The sequence below is a fragment of the Danio rerio genome, chromosome 19, assembly GCF_049306965.1.
Source record: "Danio rerio strain Tuebingen ecotype United States chromosome 19, GRCz12tu, whole genome shotgun sequence".
In the NCBI taxonomy this organism is placed as follows: domain Eukaryota; kingdom Metazoa; phylum Chordata; class Actinopteri; order Cypriniformes; family Danionidae; genus Danio; species Danio rerio.
In genome coordinates this window covers 25,946,330-25,961,707 of record NC_133194.1, presented here as the reverse complement: position 1 = coordinate 25,961,707, position 15,378 = coordinate 25,946,330, and the positions used below count along the sequence as shown (strand labels likewise).

The following is a 15,378-nucleotide window of genomic DNA, read 5'->3' as shown; positions in this document are numbered from 1 at the left end:
TTATTAAATAAAATATCAACAATACATCATAATATTCAATATATCACATTGATATTCAATATATTATATTATTACTCAACATTGATTATTCATACAAATCAATACAAAAATAGATCAGAATAAACTGTACATTTTTAGGATAAACAGTAATTAAAACAATAAAAATTAGTATATTTACAATGAATCATTTATAATCATTTAGGTGTGTGTGTGTGTGTGTGTGTGTGTGTGTGTCTATTATATATCTAGTTTAGATAGCTTGTCAAATATGGTGCTGGGATTTTGAATGTAAACAAGTGTTCCGGAATGCGCTGTCATAGAAACAGAAGAACGCAGCATTAAAAGTAGAAGACAGTTCAGAATCTCCTCATTGCGTCTTCTCATTGCAGTTGGTAATAGTAGTGTTCCCAGTGAATTCTGTTATTATGGCATTGAAAAGAAAGCGTTGTTCTCAAGGAACTCAGTTGTATGATTTACATACTCGTACACCTCCAACATCCAGCGCCAATGTGGCTGAGAACCTTTCACCTGTTGGTGTTGGTGAGGAGATTGAGATACAAGTGAGAAAGAAGAGGAGGTGGGAGAGTTTTGAAAAGCCGCTCTCCCTTTACGCTGAGGGTAAATCCAGTCACTGTTTGTCAATCTGACCATGCTTTGTGTTCACTAGATCTCCGTACATGTACATATAGGCCCAGACAGATTTTGTTTTGCTATTTCTGCTGAGAATTTTGTTAAAAAAGTCTGCAGATTTATGAGGAATGATTTTGAGAGTAAAGTAACTAAAAACCGAACACATACAATAAAAAAATAACTTTATAACTTGTTTTAGGTTTCTAACACAAATCTAAGTAGAACCAATTGTTTGGTAATCAAAGTTTCTCATAATTAATCCACTAAAAGAGAAAACTTTACAACAATCTGTATTGTACATAAATCATTTAAATAATTGCAGATTATTAATAATATCACTGAAATATAAAAATGGTATAAATATCAATATTCAATGGGCTCAATAATGGGCATAAAATGTGTATGATTCAGATTTGTTGAAGGCAAATTATGAGCATTCACTGTTAGAAATCCGAGTCATGACAGTTTCTGATCTCTAAGATGAAGTGTGTCTTTACACTTTACATCAAAATACAAATCAGTTTTATAAGCCATTATCATTATCATTAATGCATGTCTTACATCTCTAAATACAGATGACAACCAATGGATGACTTTTCTCAGTGGCCAAAAGAGAAAACGAAGTTGTCACAGCTCTTATGTGAACGATTTCCATCGTCGTACACCTCCGATATCCATCACCAGCCTTCAGTCCACTGATGTTGCTGAGGAAAATGAGAGAAAGAGGAGAAGGACTGACAGTCCTGAAAAGCTGCTCTCCTGTAAAGTCCAGAAGTCCAGCAGCAGCTCTAGTCAGGAGGACCAGACTTCTGTTCAGATCCACAAGAAGAGTTCTGAAGGTAAATCTAGTGGTCATTTGAGAATGTGTGGCCTTCTCTCATGATCCTCTTCAGTATGAAGTAGAGTACATTACATTAAGTTCTGTAAATATAAATATATTTTTTAAAAAGCACTCTAAAAGTTTCAATCACTGTTTGCTGTATTTTGAAGTGTCCACCATATCAGTATTGTGCAGGTTCATTTTCACGATGTATTGAATTATTGAATATAGGCATATGTCTATTCCACCTCAAACATTACACACGTGTCTGTCAGTGCTTGACATTTCACATCAGCTGCAATTATTCATCTTTTAACAGGTAACATTCTGGACCAGTATGAACTCGGCAAGGAGATTGGAGAGGGAGGATTTGGCAGCGTCTATAAAGGGAAGCGCTTGGAGGATGGCCTTGAGGTGAACAATCCCTTTAACATATATTATGTTCACTTTTTAGTGCACTTGATGTGATTATAACAGAAGTGTTGTTTTGTTGAACAGGTGGCAGTAAAAATAGCCAGAAAGCCATCGAACATGAAATACATCAACATCGTAAGTAGACTTAAACATGTAAAGGCACTGACAACAGTATATTTGGGGAAGCAACATCGCCAAACTAATCTTTCTTCTAGGCTGGTCATCCTGAGCCCCTTCCTTTAGAGATCGGCCTGTTGATACTGGCTCATAGAGGCGGCAAGGTTCCAGAGATCATTGAGCTGCTGGACTGGCAGGACCAGCAGGATTGTTACATCATGATCCTGGAACGACCTTCACCATGTGTAGATCTGTTCGACTTCATAATGTCTCTCGGCTCCATCACTGAACGCCAGGCTCAAAAGATCATGGAGCAGGCAACAACGGCCGGTCTTATGTGCTGCAGACGTGGGGTATTTCACCGGGACATAAAGCTGGAGAACCTGCTGGTCAACACGGACACGCTGGAGGTCAAGCTAATTGACTTTGGCTGTGGGGCTCTTCTCCAGGATTCTGGCTATGACAGTTTCTGTGGTATGTATTAAACTTAACACCTGTAGTCTGGACTGTCAATTTGACCAATCATGTATTTTCATGTTACAGAGAAAACATGCTTTAGTGTTTCATGCTGAGACCAAATCTTGTTTCTTCAGGCACAAAGGAGTACTTCCCACCAGAGTACTACCTGGACGACGAATACCATGCAGAACCATCCACTGTATGGTCTTTAGGAGTTCTGTTATTCCTGCTGCTGTGTCAACGATTTCCTGAAGTCACGGACACGCAGAGGATCGATGATGGAAACTGGACTGAGCCTGGATTGTCAGAAGGTAAGACGTCATTCATCACATCATAGACGAGCAGTTGTAGTTTAAATCATACAAAATCATGGATTAAACTAAGAGTTGGATATTGGATAATGGTGACAATGTTCTGATTCTAAAGGAGAGTAGAGTCAGATCTTATAGATGAATAAAATGACAGCAGATGTAAAGTTGAAGTTGATAATGTGTTTCTCTCACTTCTTCCCACCATCGTTCTGCACAGAATGCTGTGACTTGATTCAAGCTCTCCTGCAGGAAAACCCAAGCCAGCGGATTCCTCTGGAAGAAATCATTCTCCATCAATGGTTTAAGGTACTGAACTGTAGATCAGCTTCTAATGATTTGGAAAATAGATTCTCTTTTCATTTGAAAAAGTTTTTTTTTTTGATGGATTTTATGGTTTTTGTTTATTGTGACGAATCTGAATCAATAACCTTGATTTGGTGTGTGTCTGTATGTTTCAGGTCAAGGAATAAAAAAAAAGGAATGTAGTGCAAATGGATGGGAAAGATTATTTGCACTACTGAGCACCACAGTTCCTGACGCTAAAAGTTACAGATTCAACAGGAGAGCTTAAAAAAAGACACAGCAGCAACAAAAATCCTAAAAAAGGTCACAGCAACAACAGAAGATCCAGAAAAAAAGAATAAGCCTCAAGAAAAGATCCTGAGAAGAGGGCACAGCTTTAACAACGAAAACATTTGTAAATAAAAACATGAATAAAATATACTTTGTCGCATCAGTCCTGTTTTCCTCAAAAAACACATCAAATCAGCCACGATGCTGAAAAAGCAGACAGCAGTGAATGAAACACTTAAACACATCACTTGAACACCTAAACATCAGAACAACTAAACACATACACACTCTCACACACACTTATAAACTGATGTGACTGTAACTGAGCAAAGTTTTGGGAAATGTAAACAAATTTAGTAATTAAAGCACAATGTAGAAAAAAGTAAGAAGAGGATTGTGCAGACACTCTCTCTCTCTCTCTCTCTCTCACACACACACACACACACACACACACACACACACACACACACACACACACACACACACACACACACACAAACAGAGGCTTGTATATATCTGTAAATTCAGACAGTATCAGTCAGAGGCCACTAGAGGACAGACACTAGCCATTCTGCTGGAAAAGCAAAGAAAATTGGTTCATTCCAGAACAAGTGTTGAAACCGCATAAGGCCTAAATGACCTTTAACCTTTGATCAGTTTTCCCTCAACACTCAGTTTTAGTAAATTATAAGCAGTGTGAAAAAAAAGCTAGATTTACCCAGCGCTGAGAATGACCTAGACTTGACCTTTGAGTTTTAAAATCCAAGACACAATTAACAGATGTAAGACTGTCGCGGGACCAACGGGATTCAACTGAAATATAGTGGACAGAGTTTGTCGGTCATGCTGCTTACAATCTCAAAACATTAACAATCACACTCTTACGTAACATCATTAACTGTGTCATACATATAGGCGTTATAACCTGATTAACTTAAGAAATAAACTAAGAAAATTTCCATGTGTGTGTGTGTGTGTGTGTGTGTGTGTGTGTGTGAACAATTCTGAACGATATCTCAATATCTCAAGCATACAAACATCAGACAGCTTCTAGGCTTTTCGCACACTTATCCCTCTTCCTCATGGTGTTGCCATATGGCAACATGATATTTGTGTTCATTCCCCTGTCACTGTTTCTTTAAGACCAACATTGAATTGTTTTAGTTGGAAAGAGAAGACCTTAGTGTAGCCAATAATGTGCTTTGGTTTAGTCACATGACCTGCAGTGTTTTTCTGTGGCATGATTTCTGGCAGTCTGGCGTTCATAGTGAGTAGTTGCTGAATGCAAATGTAAACTTCAATAAAGACAAAGCATCAACTCATGTTAGATCAACAAAGAAATCTGTAACATCACCTCCAGTAAGTTACGATGACATATTCACTACTCAATCTTTTTTAATCACTTAAGTTTTCTGTTAATCGTTTAAATGTATGTGTTTCCAAGTGCCAACACTGTGGGATAGAGGAACGTGCAATATTGCAATGGGTTAGCTAGCTAGCAAGTTCAGCTGTGAACTTTTAAGTTGCAACAATAACAACATGAATGCTAGTAATATATTGTTGTTTAGGTGTATGTTAATGACATTTGCATTATGGATAAAATCTAGTTTTAATGGCAATACTACTTTTGAATAGATATGAATACAGGGAACAGTGTATAAGGGAGCACCACCATGTTCAATGATAAGTGAAAGAAGAAAAGGACAGAACTGGCTCTTCCTGCAGATGAAAGTGAGGATGAGATTTTTTAGTGACCATGAGAATTTTTATGAGTTTTAGTGAGCATGAGAATGATGCAGACTGGACATTTGGTAAGAGCAGTGATGGAGACAGTTCGAGTAAGTTAGCTCTGAGGCAGATAAGACAGGCGTAGTAAAGTTTAGTGTAATTTATAAACATTGTTAGCTAGTAGCTACTTTATTCTGATGTATCTGGATATACTAGACTTGTTATTTATTTGTTATAATATTTACTGGAGAAAATATTTATCTTCACTCTATGTTATATCCATGACAATTAAATATTAGCTTTTTAGTAATATTAATAAAAAAAAATAATAAATGAAAGCTATTGGAATATCAGCTGTTGGAAAGTATGTATAAGGTGTCATTTTTAAGTTAAGCTCCTTACCCAAGGCTGAGTGTACTCTCAGCAGTCTTATTAAAACTGCTTTAAAATGGTACAAAATACATCCAAACTGCCAGCTTATATACAAAGAAATTCACTTCAAAAGATAAAAAAGGCAAATAACTCAGGAAACAGTTGTTTCCAATCCTCCACTCAAAAGCTCTCCATGTCCTCTGACCTGGCTGGTTAGATAAAATACTTTGTAAGAAGTCTACATTGCTGTTATACACTGTAATCCCGAATAAGTTGACAAAACTCAAAAAATTTGAGGTAATCAGTTACGTCAAATTTTTTAAGTTATGAAATTATCTATTTTAAGTAAACAGAAACATTAAGTTTTGAGTTTGTTGTACTCATGCAAGACACTTCACCTAACTTAAAATACCCAAGTTATTCAGCTTATACGTTTTAATTGCAATTAACTTAATTGTTTTAATTTTTCCAAACTTAAAATACTTAGTCACCCAGCTCATACATTTTAATACCAATTAACTTAATTGCTTTAATTTCTTTCAACTTTAAATACTTAAATCACCCAGCTCATACATTTTAATAACAATTAACTTATTTTTAATTATTTATCTCACCTTTACATACTTAGTCACCCAGCTCATACATTTTGATAGCATTTTTTAAAATTAACTTCTCCATCGTCAGTTTCACAATTAAAATTAGCCATTATTTTAATCTTTAAACCCCATAAATCTGTCAAAATAAATCTGTAATTTAAAACACACAGACAATACCATTTTAGACATTTATTGTTAAAGAAAAAATGTCCAACAGTACTTTCAAATTTGTCTCCTATGCAATTACAAATGTCTTAAAACAATAAAAACTATTAGACATAAAGAGATTGAAAATGAACACTATTCTGAAATTAATAAAAATTACCCACAATGTAAATATGATATCAGACATAAGAGCCTCAAGAAAAAACAACTATAAGTTTGATAAAATTTAATAATACATTAATAAGTGTAAAACTTACTCTTAAGGCATTCGTTAAAAAAAATAATAAGTGCACATTCTGTGAAGTGACTCGTTTAGTGTAAACTACACAGAAACTGTGTATATATATATATATATATATATCGTTGAAGTCAGAATTATTCGCCCCCATTTATTTTCCCCCCAATTTCTGTTTAACGGAGAGCAGATTATATATATATATATATATATATATATATATATATATATATATATATATATATATATATATATATATTGTAGCGAGGCAGAGGGAAAACAGCGACACAGTTGGATAAGTTTACAGACAAGTCCCCGGAGGGTGCTTTATTTACAACGTGAATGGGGTGTAAACGGTGCTCTTCTTCAAGGTGAGGTGCTCTGGTGCTCCGGGAAGTAAGTGAAGGACAGTGAGTAGTCGGATGTGGGATCGTCACGAGCTGGAGTCTGCTGTGGAGAGACAGAGAGACAAGCGTTAGCGCATGGAGTCATTGGGTGAATGAAGCTCATCTTCTCCTTGCGTGGGCTTGGTTTATATGCCTCTCCACTTGATGACGTCCAGCTGTGAACGATCCTGTGTTGATGATGGTCCAGCTGGGTTGAATTAGCGACCAGGGCGACGTGGCATGTGTGCGCTCGTTACAATGTATATATATATATATATATATATATATATATATATATATATATATATATATATATATATATATATATATATATACAGTGTTGGTTGAACTATGATTCTGTCATTTACTTATTCCAAACCTGTTTGAGTTTCTTTCTTCTGTTGAAAAAAAAAAAAAAAAGCTGAGACCTGTAACCACCGATTTCCACAGTATTTGTTTTCCTATTAGAAAGTCAGTGGTTACAGGTTGTCAGCTTTACTTAACTTTTGTGTTCAACAGAAGCAAGAAATTCAAGCAGGTTTGGGACAAGTGAAGAGTTAGTAAATGACAGAATTTTACATTTGGACAAACTATCCCTATATATAATAAAATGCATACTTACCAATTAAAGGTAAATAAATGTTTTGAAGTTACTACCCCAGAGACAGTCTTTATTAAGTTAAAAAAAAATAAAAGCTCTACATCAACTCATTCTTTAAGGTTTCCATGCTACGAGACTTTTTATTTTCCATCATCCATGCCAAGCAAAACTTTTTGCACAAGTTCAAAGTCCTTTACTATATATTATGTGAAGAGCATACATTAATCCATACAAGACAAGAAAGGTCTGGAAGTGTGCTGTGGGTGGTGTCCAATTCATTCTTCAGGACAACAGAGACCCTTAGTGAATGCAGGGCCAATAAAGCATCTTCAGTCAGCAGGATTATCAATCTAAAAACATAATTCAAGGATATTAATGTAAGGACAGTATCAAAATGACTGAGCCAATATTATATGATTCATCAACTATTCTTGATTACAAATATGTTATTAAGTAAAAGTTTTCAAAACTTTCATCTTTTCATTAAACATGCCTAATTGTGAAAAGAATGAATGAAGTCTTACCATGGTGTTCCTAAAGAATCTTAAGTCACGCTCACGCAGCAAGACCAAAAGATCTCTGATAACAGTAGTCCGTCATGAACTGACATCATGCAGTTCCTGGAAATCAAGAATCAATTTTTTAAAAATTAAAAAAATAATAATAATTCAAATTATATTTTAATGTATACTTTAACACGTGACCCCAAACATACCTGCTCATCATAAACCTTTAAAAGATTAGCCAGGGTATCTGCTGTCTTGCCAGTTTTGGATGCTGTTTGCCTTAAAATTGTCATCAAATGAAATAGGTGGTGGTCCAGTTTTGCAAAGAATTTGTGGGGAAAATTCTCATTTGTAACATGTTGGTACTCTGCAAACAGCAAAAAGAAACAAGAGAGAATTTCATAAAACAAACCCACACCACAAAATATACAATTCTAGAAAAAATGTATTAATATTATTATTATGTTTCATTTACTTATCTATTTTTTACCTCAGATGAAAATCAGGTGTTGATCAGATGTTGAAAGCAGGATCTTCATGTTGTAAACTGAACTCAAGGTCTAGCTGAAGTTTCACTTTCCTTGCTGCAAAAGTATCATTGATAAATACACTGTAATATTTATTTTATCTGGATATGCCAGGCATAGTAGTACAAAATAAATATTTTACCCACCTTTCACATGCCTCCATTTAAGAACCTATCTGTAGTCAGCAACACCCGACCTTCAATTCTGTATGTACACAAAGTCACAGTGTCATTTAGCTGAGAGTGGAAGTAGTACAATTGCCTGATGTCTAACGTTAACCTCCAAAATGGTTAGCAATAGAGCTGATTATCATGTTAGTTGCTTTAATTCGATGAACACAGATTTAAACAGTATTGAAATTTCTAAAACTGAATAGGACGACAAAGAAATTTAAGGCCTGATTTTAAAAGCTAGAAATAACAAAACTTACCTTATTGTCTAATGATGTAAAAATATATAGACTAAAATATTTATATTTTTAAGATATAAATATATTTTAAGCTACAAAATTTGCACATCAGAAAACTGTCTTCTTTACCACGTCTTGAATATTTTGTTTTGTTATTATTTTATTTAATAACATAATTTTGTATTAATGTGTTATAGATATGCATACTTTGTTTTTTAGGCTGTTTATATTCTCTCCAGAGTAGACATTTTAAAAAATAGATTGAAAAAAAAAAAAACTTTTATCATACCTTTAAAATACATTTGACCTAAATGACATTTAAACTCACTTAACTGATCGCATTAATCAGGTAATCATTGATATGCAGAGATGTCGTCTTAAGCGCGAGGAAATATTAAGTGTTGATCAGTGCTGGTGATTGAGGTAAAGTTAGTTTTATATTTACACATTCAGACTTTCTCCTTAATAATATAATTTCAGAAAGGTAATTTTTGCATATTCTTAATGGTGAAATCATATTAGCAGCCAATGACTTTCAAAGTACAACATTGTTCAGTCAAAAAAAATAGTGCATTTAGTGTAATGTTGTTTTCATGTCATACTTGCATGTGATTTCAGAACGAATAGACAAAGAACCATGGTAAACAATTTATGGAGCGAGTCACAAGTTGTTACTAAATGAATGTATGAATATAAAACCAACTTTACCTCAATGTGGTAGTGTAAAATGAAGCTCTGCTCTGTTCCTGCTCAGGTGAGGAGCGCAGCTTAAATGTTCTCCGTCAGGCTATCCTCATACATGGATCAGCAAGCAACAAGCTGCGTGTGACAGAGTTAAGTTTTGAGACTACGTTTTTGCGCGTCATCAGAAAATACCGTTTCTTGCGTTTCTTGCGCCTTTCAAAATTACGTTTCTTGCGCCTTTCGTTTCCGAAGTGCCTACAGATCGCGAAGATAATACCACATTCACAGACTGGATGGAGTTCAGCGCAGCGCCATGACATGCGGTTGTGAGAGCGCACGTCTCCATGACAACTTCAGCACAGGCTGAGAAAAGGCATACTCGCGCCAAGATTTAAATTTTTTTGAAAAATGTAATCTGCCGATTTTAAATATTTTTGTCTTTATCACACTCTGTTAAAATTCAGAGTTAACACATTACAACTAACGCTAACATTGCACTGATTCTAACTTTTTAAACAGTAACGTTAACGTTAGTTAGCAACAAGTGAGGCTAAACATGTTTTCTGTAATGTACGACATGTAAACGCACCCTGATTAACTCTACATTACATTGAACTGTTACTGTGATTATATTAATTAAAACATACATTAAATATTTCTTGGATTTGTAAATATTTTACTTACTGTAGTGTGAAGCGAGGCCGATCCGCCATCTTGAAAAAAACGAATGAAGCATGAGCACGTACGTGAACCTGGATGACGTCAGACGCAAAATCACTAGGCTGACAGAATTTGAGTTAATGAAACTTTAAAGAGACATTTTGTATAGATTAAACCCAGCAGAATTGTTCACCTTACTTGAAAGATTAAATTTTTACAAACTCAAAAATAAGAAAAAGTTCTAAATACTCATCAAGGTTAATTAAGATAAACGAATTTTAATGATTTAAGTTAATAGAACTCAACTCAATTAATTAGTTACAGCATTAGGGTTTACAGTGTATGCCAAGGCTTGAGATGAGACTAGAAAATTGAAGAATACTGAAGATGTCGATCAATGCTTGGAGTATGGATGGAAATTATACATCAAATATAAAGAAACAAGAGACCGATAGTAAGGGTGGATTCAGGAGCAAGTCAAAATAAGACAGGAAAATAAGACAAACAACATAAAAAGGTCTTTTAGTGGCGATACCTTAAATACTTCATTGACTGTTTCAAATGCCAGTAGCGGATCTGCTGGTGCTCTTTATAGTTAATTACAAACTTTGACATAGTTAATCAGTATGAGACAAAAATATTGAATAATACTCCAGTCTACACACTGGTCAAAAACTTCCAACTCATGTGTAATAGCAGCAAAAGCAGAGAGCTATTTTTTATATCATCACCTTGAAATTATACGGTTGTATATGACATTTTTGTCAAAACTGAGTTATTCACATATTCTTATTAAATGACAACTTATTTACATTGTGGCATTTTATTTATAAATTCTCAACATTTTAAGGCTTAGTATTTAGAAAGCAAAAAAAGGTTTATCTATAAAGTCGAACTCTAGCTTAACTCTATAAGGTTCTTTTCTCTTCTTCTTCATTCTTTTATATCACATTTTACCTGTTTTTATGTTTTTTTTTACTCATTTTATTATTTGTTTTTATTTTTATTTTACCTGTTTCTTTTATTCTTGTTTATGTAAAGCACTTTGTATTGCCACTGTGTATGAAATGTGCTATATAAATAAACTTGCCTTGCCTTGAGCCAATCAGCATTTCCAATGCAAGCATAAGAGCCAATCAGGATCAGCTATCTTTGTCATTTCGCCGGACTGCTCTGTTGACAATGTAAAAGACCAGAATGAAACACAACATTAGAGTCGACTAAATAATGCAGCACCACATAAAATTGAGCAGAAACCTGAAACTGAAAATGTGTGTAAATATGATGATTTAGAGGCGTTTTTGACATTGAGATGAAATGTTACACATTTTTGTTGAAAAAGAGACAGTTATTAAAAAATTTTGTATTTTCTTTTCGGCTTTGTCCATTTATTAATCTGGGATTGCCACAGGCGTGCGCCCTACTTAATGATAGATGCGCACATCTACTTTAGTGAACAGAACCTGCATAGGCTGTGGATAACAGGTAATAAAGTTGTTAATAATAATCAGTTTGTGGCACAGAGTGATTGTTTGGGAGCCGCGCGCAAAATATGAACAGCACTTAGCAGTGAAAATGAAAACGAAAGTGTGCACATCATTTAATCATATCTCATTTTAGAGTTATGATTGCGACAAGCATTTGATATGTTTTTTTCTTTTATAGCGAACACACAGTTGTGTTCACAGTTGTGAAATAAATGTTTACAGTATCAGTATAACTAATCTAGTCTGTATAATGTTGATTTTACCAGTGAATAAATGAAATGGTCTAATAATGTTGTCAAGGACAGGTTGCAAGCATAGGCCTATAGCTCAAACATAATTCAAATTCAGAATTATTATAAGTAGAATAGAAATCTTTATAGAAACTAGTAGTTGTTTTACCACGTTTGATAAAAAAAACAATAATAATTGCAGACTCATATTAATCTTTATTTTACATCTACAGAATCGTGAGAAAATCGAGATCTTTATTTTAAGCTAAAAAAATCGTGATTCTCACTTTAGCCAAAATCATGAAGCTCAAATTCTCACGATCTCTCAAATATGCACTGCTCACGCATAAGTTTTCTTGCTCTCAGTACACTGCTCTCTCAGTGAGATTATATGCAAACTCACAATTTGTGTCTTGTGTTCCCTCTTCCTTTCAATCTTTTTGATATGAATTATATTAGTACACTATTTATTAACAACAACCAAAATGCTAAAATAGACAGAAAATAATTTTTAATCTAATAAACCATAACATTGTTGGCTATATGTTATATGATGAGATATTTCAAATAAAAAGCACTTAGACAAAAATAAAAACTAACCAAGCAGAAATGTAACTAATAGAAACACTTGCTAAGGTATTATAGCCTACTGTACTCTTCACTCTTCAAATAAATCTCATTATCAATCACATTTTTTTTTATGGCAACTAAAATAAAGTGAACTAGTGTCTGTTGTCTTCCACATTGTTGATGAGATTGTGGAGGACATTTTCCCTGCCATCATCTTCATTTTGAGAAGAAGCTGTTCCACAGGGCCCCTGAACACACATATTGTCATTAAGTACTTTAATTACTCTGTTGTGGTAATACTATAGTTGCTATGGTAACACAACAAGTGTAATATAAACAAATGATCCAGTGCTGTAGTTTTTTTACAATATGGGGTAGATTGTAAAACAATTCACCACACTTTACTGTAGTAAAACTACACTTTATATTTAATTTTATGAGTTCACTATTCTTAATACGACAGTATGCTTAAGCATTCATTATAAATGCCAGCCTAAAACATAGGGAGTATACCTTACACTCAAAAACACTAGTATTTATTATAGAATTTATCTTAACCTGTAAGTAAATAGTGTAGCAATATATAAACCATATAAAAATTCTTGGGATAACAATTAAATAGGAGGATTTCTGGAGAGCAACAGAACGAAAGGAAGAGGAAACACAAGGCACAGATTGTGAGTCTGCATTATCTGACGGAGCGAGAGCAGGTCGTTAGCACGTGAGCAGCCCAGCCAGTGTTGAGTGAACGCGAGGAGTTTTGTCCACAGAGGAAACCGGCACGTTCTTTCACCTGATTACATGAATGAGCTTACGACATTTGTCAGTGAAATAACGCCATGCACTAACGTCCGTCTCGCGAATGCACTGTCTTATGCTCATTTTTATCTATTTTCCGCTGCGCGTACTGCGAACCTGGCTGAGCCAATAGCCCCGGACCTTGAGCTCAGAAGCTGAAATCATTCCGCGTTCAAAGTAAAAAGGTCCCATAGCCAGAGGGATATTAATGACAGCACGCGCATATATTCTCTAGCCACGAACAGAAAATAGAACTGTGGTATTTTTTATTTGTTAATGTCTTGCGGGCGAAAAGTGTGTTGTAACGCACGCGTTACTGAACATGTACCGAGCAAAATATTACTGAAAATGTATTAGTAATGCCTTACACTACTGCGTTACAAGAAAATGTAATACATTACTGTAATACATTACTTTTGTAACGCATTACTCCCAACACTGGTACTGGAAATGCCTGGTTGTTGTAGTTGTTATCAAAAAGAGCGAAGTAAAAGGGAGAGCAGTCGAGCCAGCCTGTGTGTCATCTTATTCTTTATGGAATGTTCATTATCTACACGGATATAATACTTTTAGAGGCATAGAGATCTCTGTTTTATCTGTTTTCTTTTTAAGCAGTGCTTTAGCCTATATGTTCATTTCTATGGCCTAAAATGACAGGTTGAGGGGTTGGTCCTCTAATAGCACTTTATATTGAGAAAGCTATGTTCATCGTGCTCACTTCGTTATGTTGTGAACCACTTGAATTTAAAGTCAATAAAATAATGGCAACAATAAAAAAAGAAAACAAAATGCATCTTGTAATGGCAAATATAGGCTTGTTTTGTCTAATATCAATATACCCAAGCTATTCACAGATATTGCCAGATAATCACTGTACCTCACCCATACTTTAAACAGACTGAGGGGGCTTTCACACCTAGACTTTTGTTTTGGAAGCTGTCTCGTTTGCCCAGTTAGCGCTGTTCATTTGGCATATTTGAATGCAGCAATCTAGCTCGGATCAATTGCTTTGAAATTGCTTGAATGAGGTGGTCTCGGCTCGATTGAAAAAAAACTCTGGAGCGGATCGATTGTAGTGAGAAAGTGATATAATCCGAGCCCGGTTATATCACATTGTTTTATGGATATGTAAAAGGCATACGGCTACATGAAGAGAGAATTATGAGTAGGGCGGGAGGTCATTCATCTGCAAAATAAACCATGAAACTTTGACCAATGTGAGGAGAGTTTACTCACATGTGACTTGTTTTAGCTCTTTTGGTCTGTTTAGAAACTTTGCAATTTTAAAGCGAACCGCACCAAGAGCAAAGAACAACAATATAACAATTGTAATGTCTGTTTTTGAACAACTGAATCGATTCACAGGTGTGAAAGCACCCTCAGATCATTTGTGATTCTGACTGTCATCCTTTCTTGCATTGTCTTGAGCCTTCGCGTTGACAATTATATACTATATTGTTATAGCCTGCATTGGTCACAGTCATAATGCTAAATCATATTGCTTTCTAATGGATGTAAAATGCTCTGCACTTCATTTAGTCAATTTACAACTAAAAGTTTTAAATGTATAGTTATTTAGGTGAAAGTAACTAAAAAGTAATATAAGAGTAAAATGTAAAATATTACAATTCAGAGACAGTAATATTGTAAGGTAAAGGATTACTTTAAAATAACAGTAACAAGTAATGTGTAATGTGATAGTTTGGAAGTAACTTGCATAACACTGTTTGTTAGCATGGTTCTAGTTCGAATTAGCATGTTATTAGCATTATTTAAGCATGGATTAGCATGCAATTAGCATGATTCTAGTACAAATTAGAATGTTATTACCATGATTTTATGGATTAGCATGTAATTAGCATGATTCAAGCATGGGTTAGCATGATTCTTGTATGAATTAGCATGTTATTATCATGAAACTAGGATGGATTACCATGTTATGAACATGATTCTAGCGAGGATCATCATGTTGATAGCATGATTCCAGTGTGATTTATCATGGTTTTAGCATGATTATTGCATGGATTAGCTTGTTATTTTCATGATTCTTGTACAAATAAGCATGTTATTAGCATAATTCTAGCATTAATTAGCATACGT

At 34.6% G+C, this 15,378-nt stretch overlaps 1 protein-coding gene across 1 annotated transcript; it reads left to right on the top strand.

Annotated features, from left to right (window-relative positions):
• The first annotated feature begins 322 nt into the window (after window positions 1-322).
• Window positions 323-15,230, top strand: pimr75 (Pim proto-oncogene, serine/threonine kinase, related 75). The gene is made up of 9 exons (XM_073931700.1): window positions 323-618; window positions 1,206-1,469; window positions 1,770-1,864; window positions 1,949-1,999; window positions 2,080-2,455; window positions 2,575-2,751; window positions 2,969-3,057; window positions 3,210-5,682; window positions 10,538-15,230. Exons 1-8 carry the CDS (start codon window positions 426-428, stop codon window positions 3,219-3,221), a joined length of 1,257 nt encoding a protein of 418 aa, XP_073787801.1. The 5' UTR covers window positions 323-425; the 3' UTR covers window positions 3,222-5,682; window positions 10,538-15,230.
• Window positions 15,231-15,378: the final 148 nt, after the last annotated feature.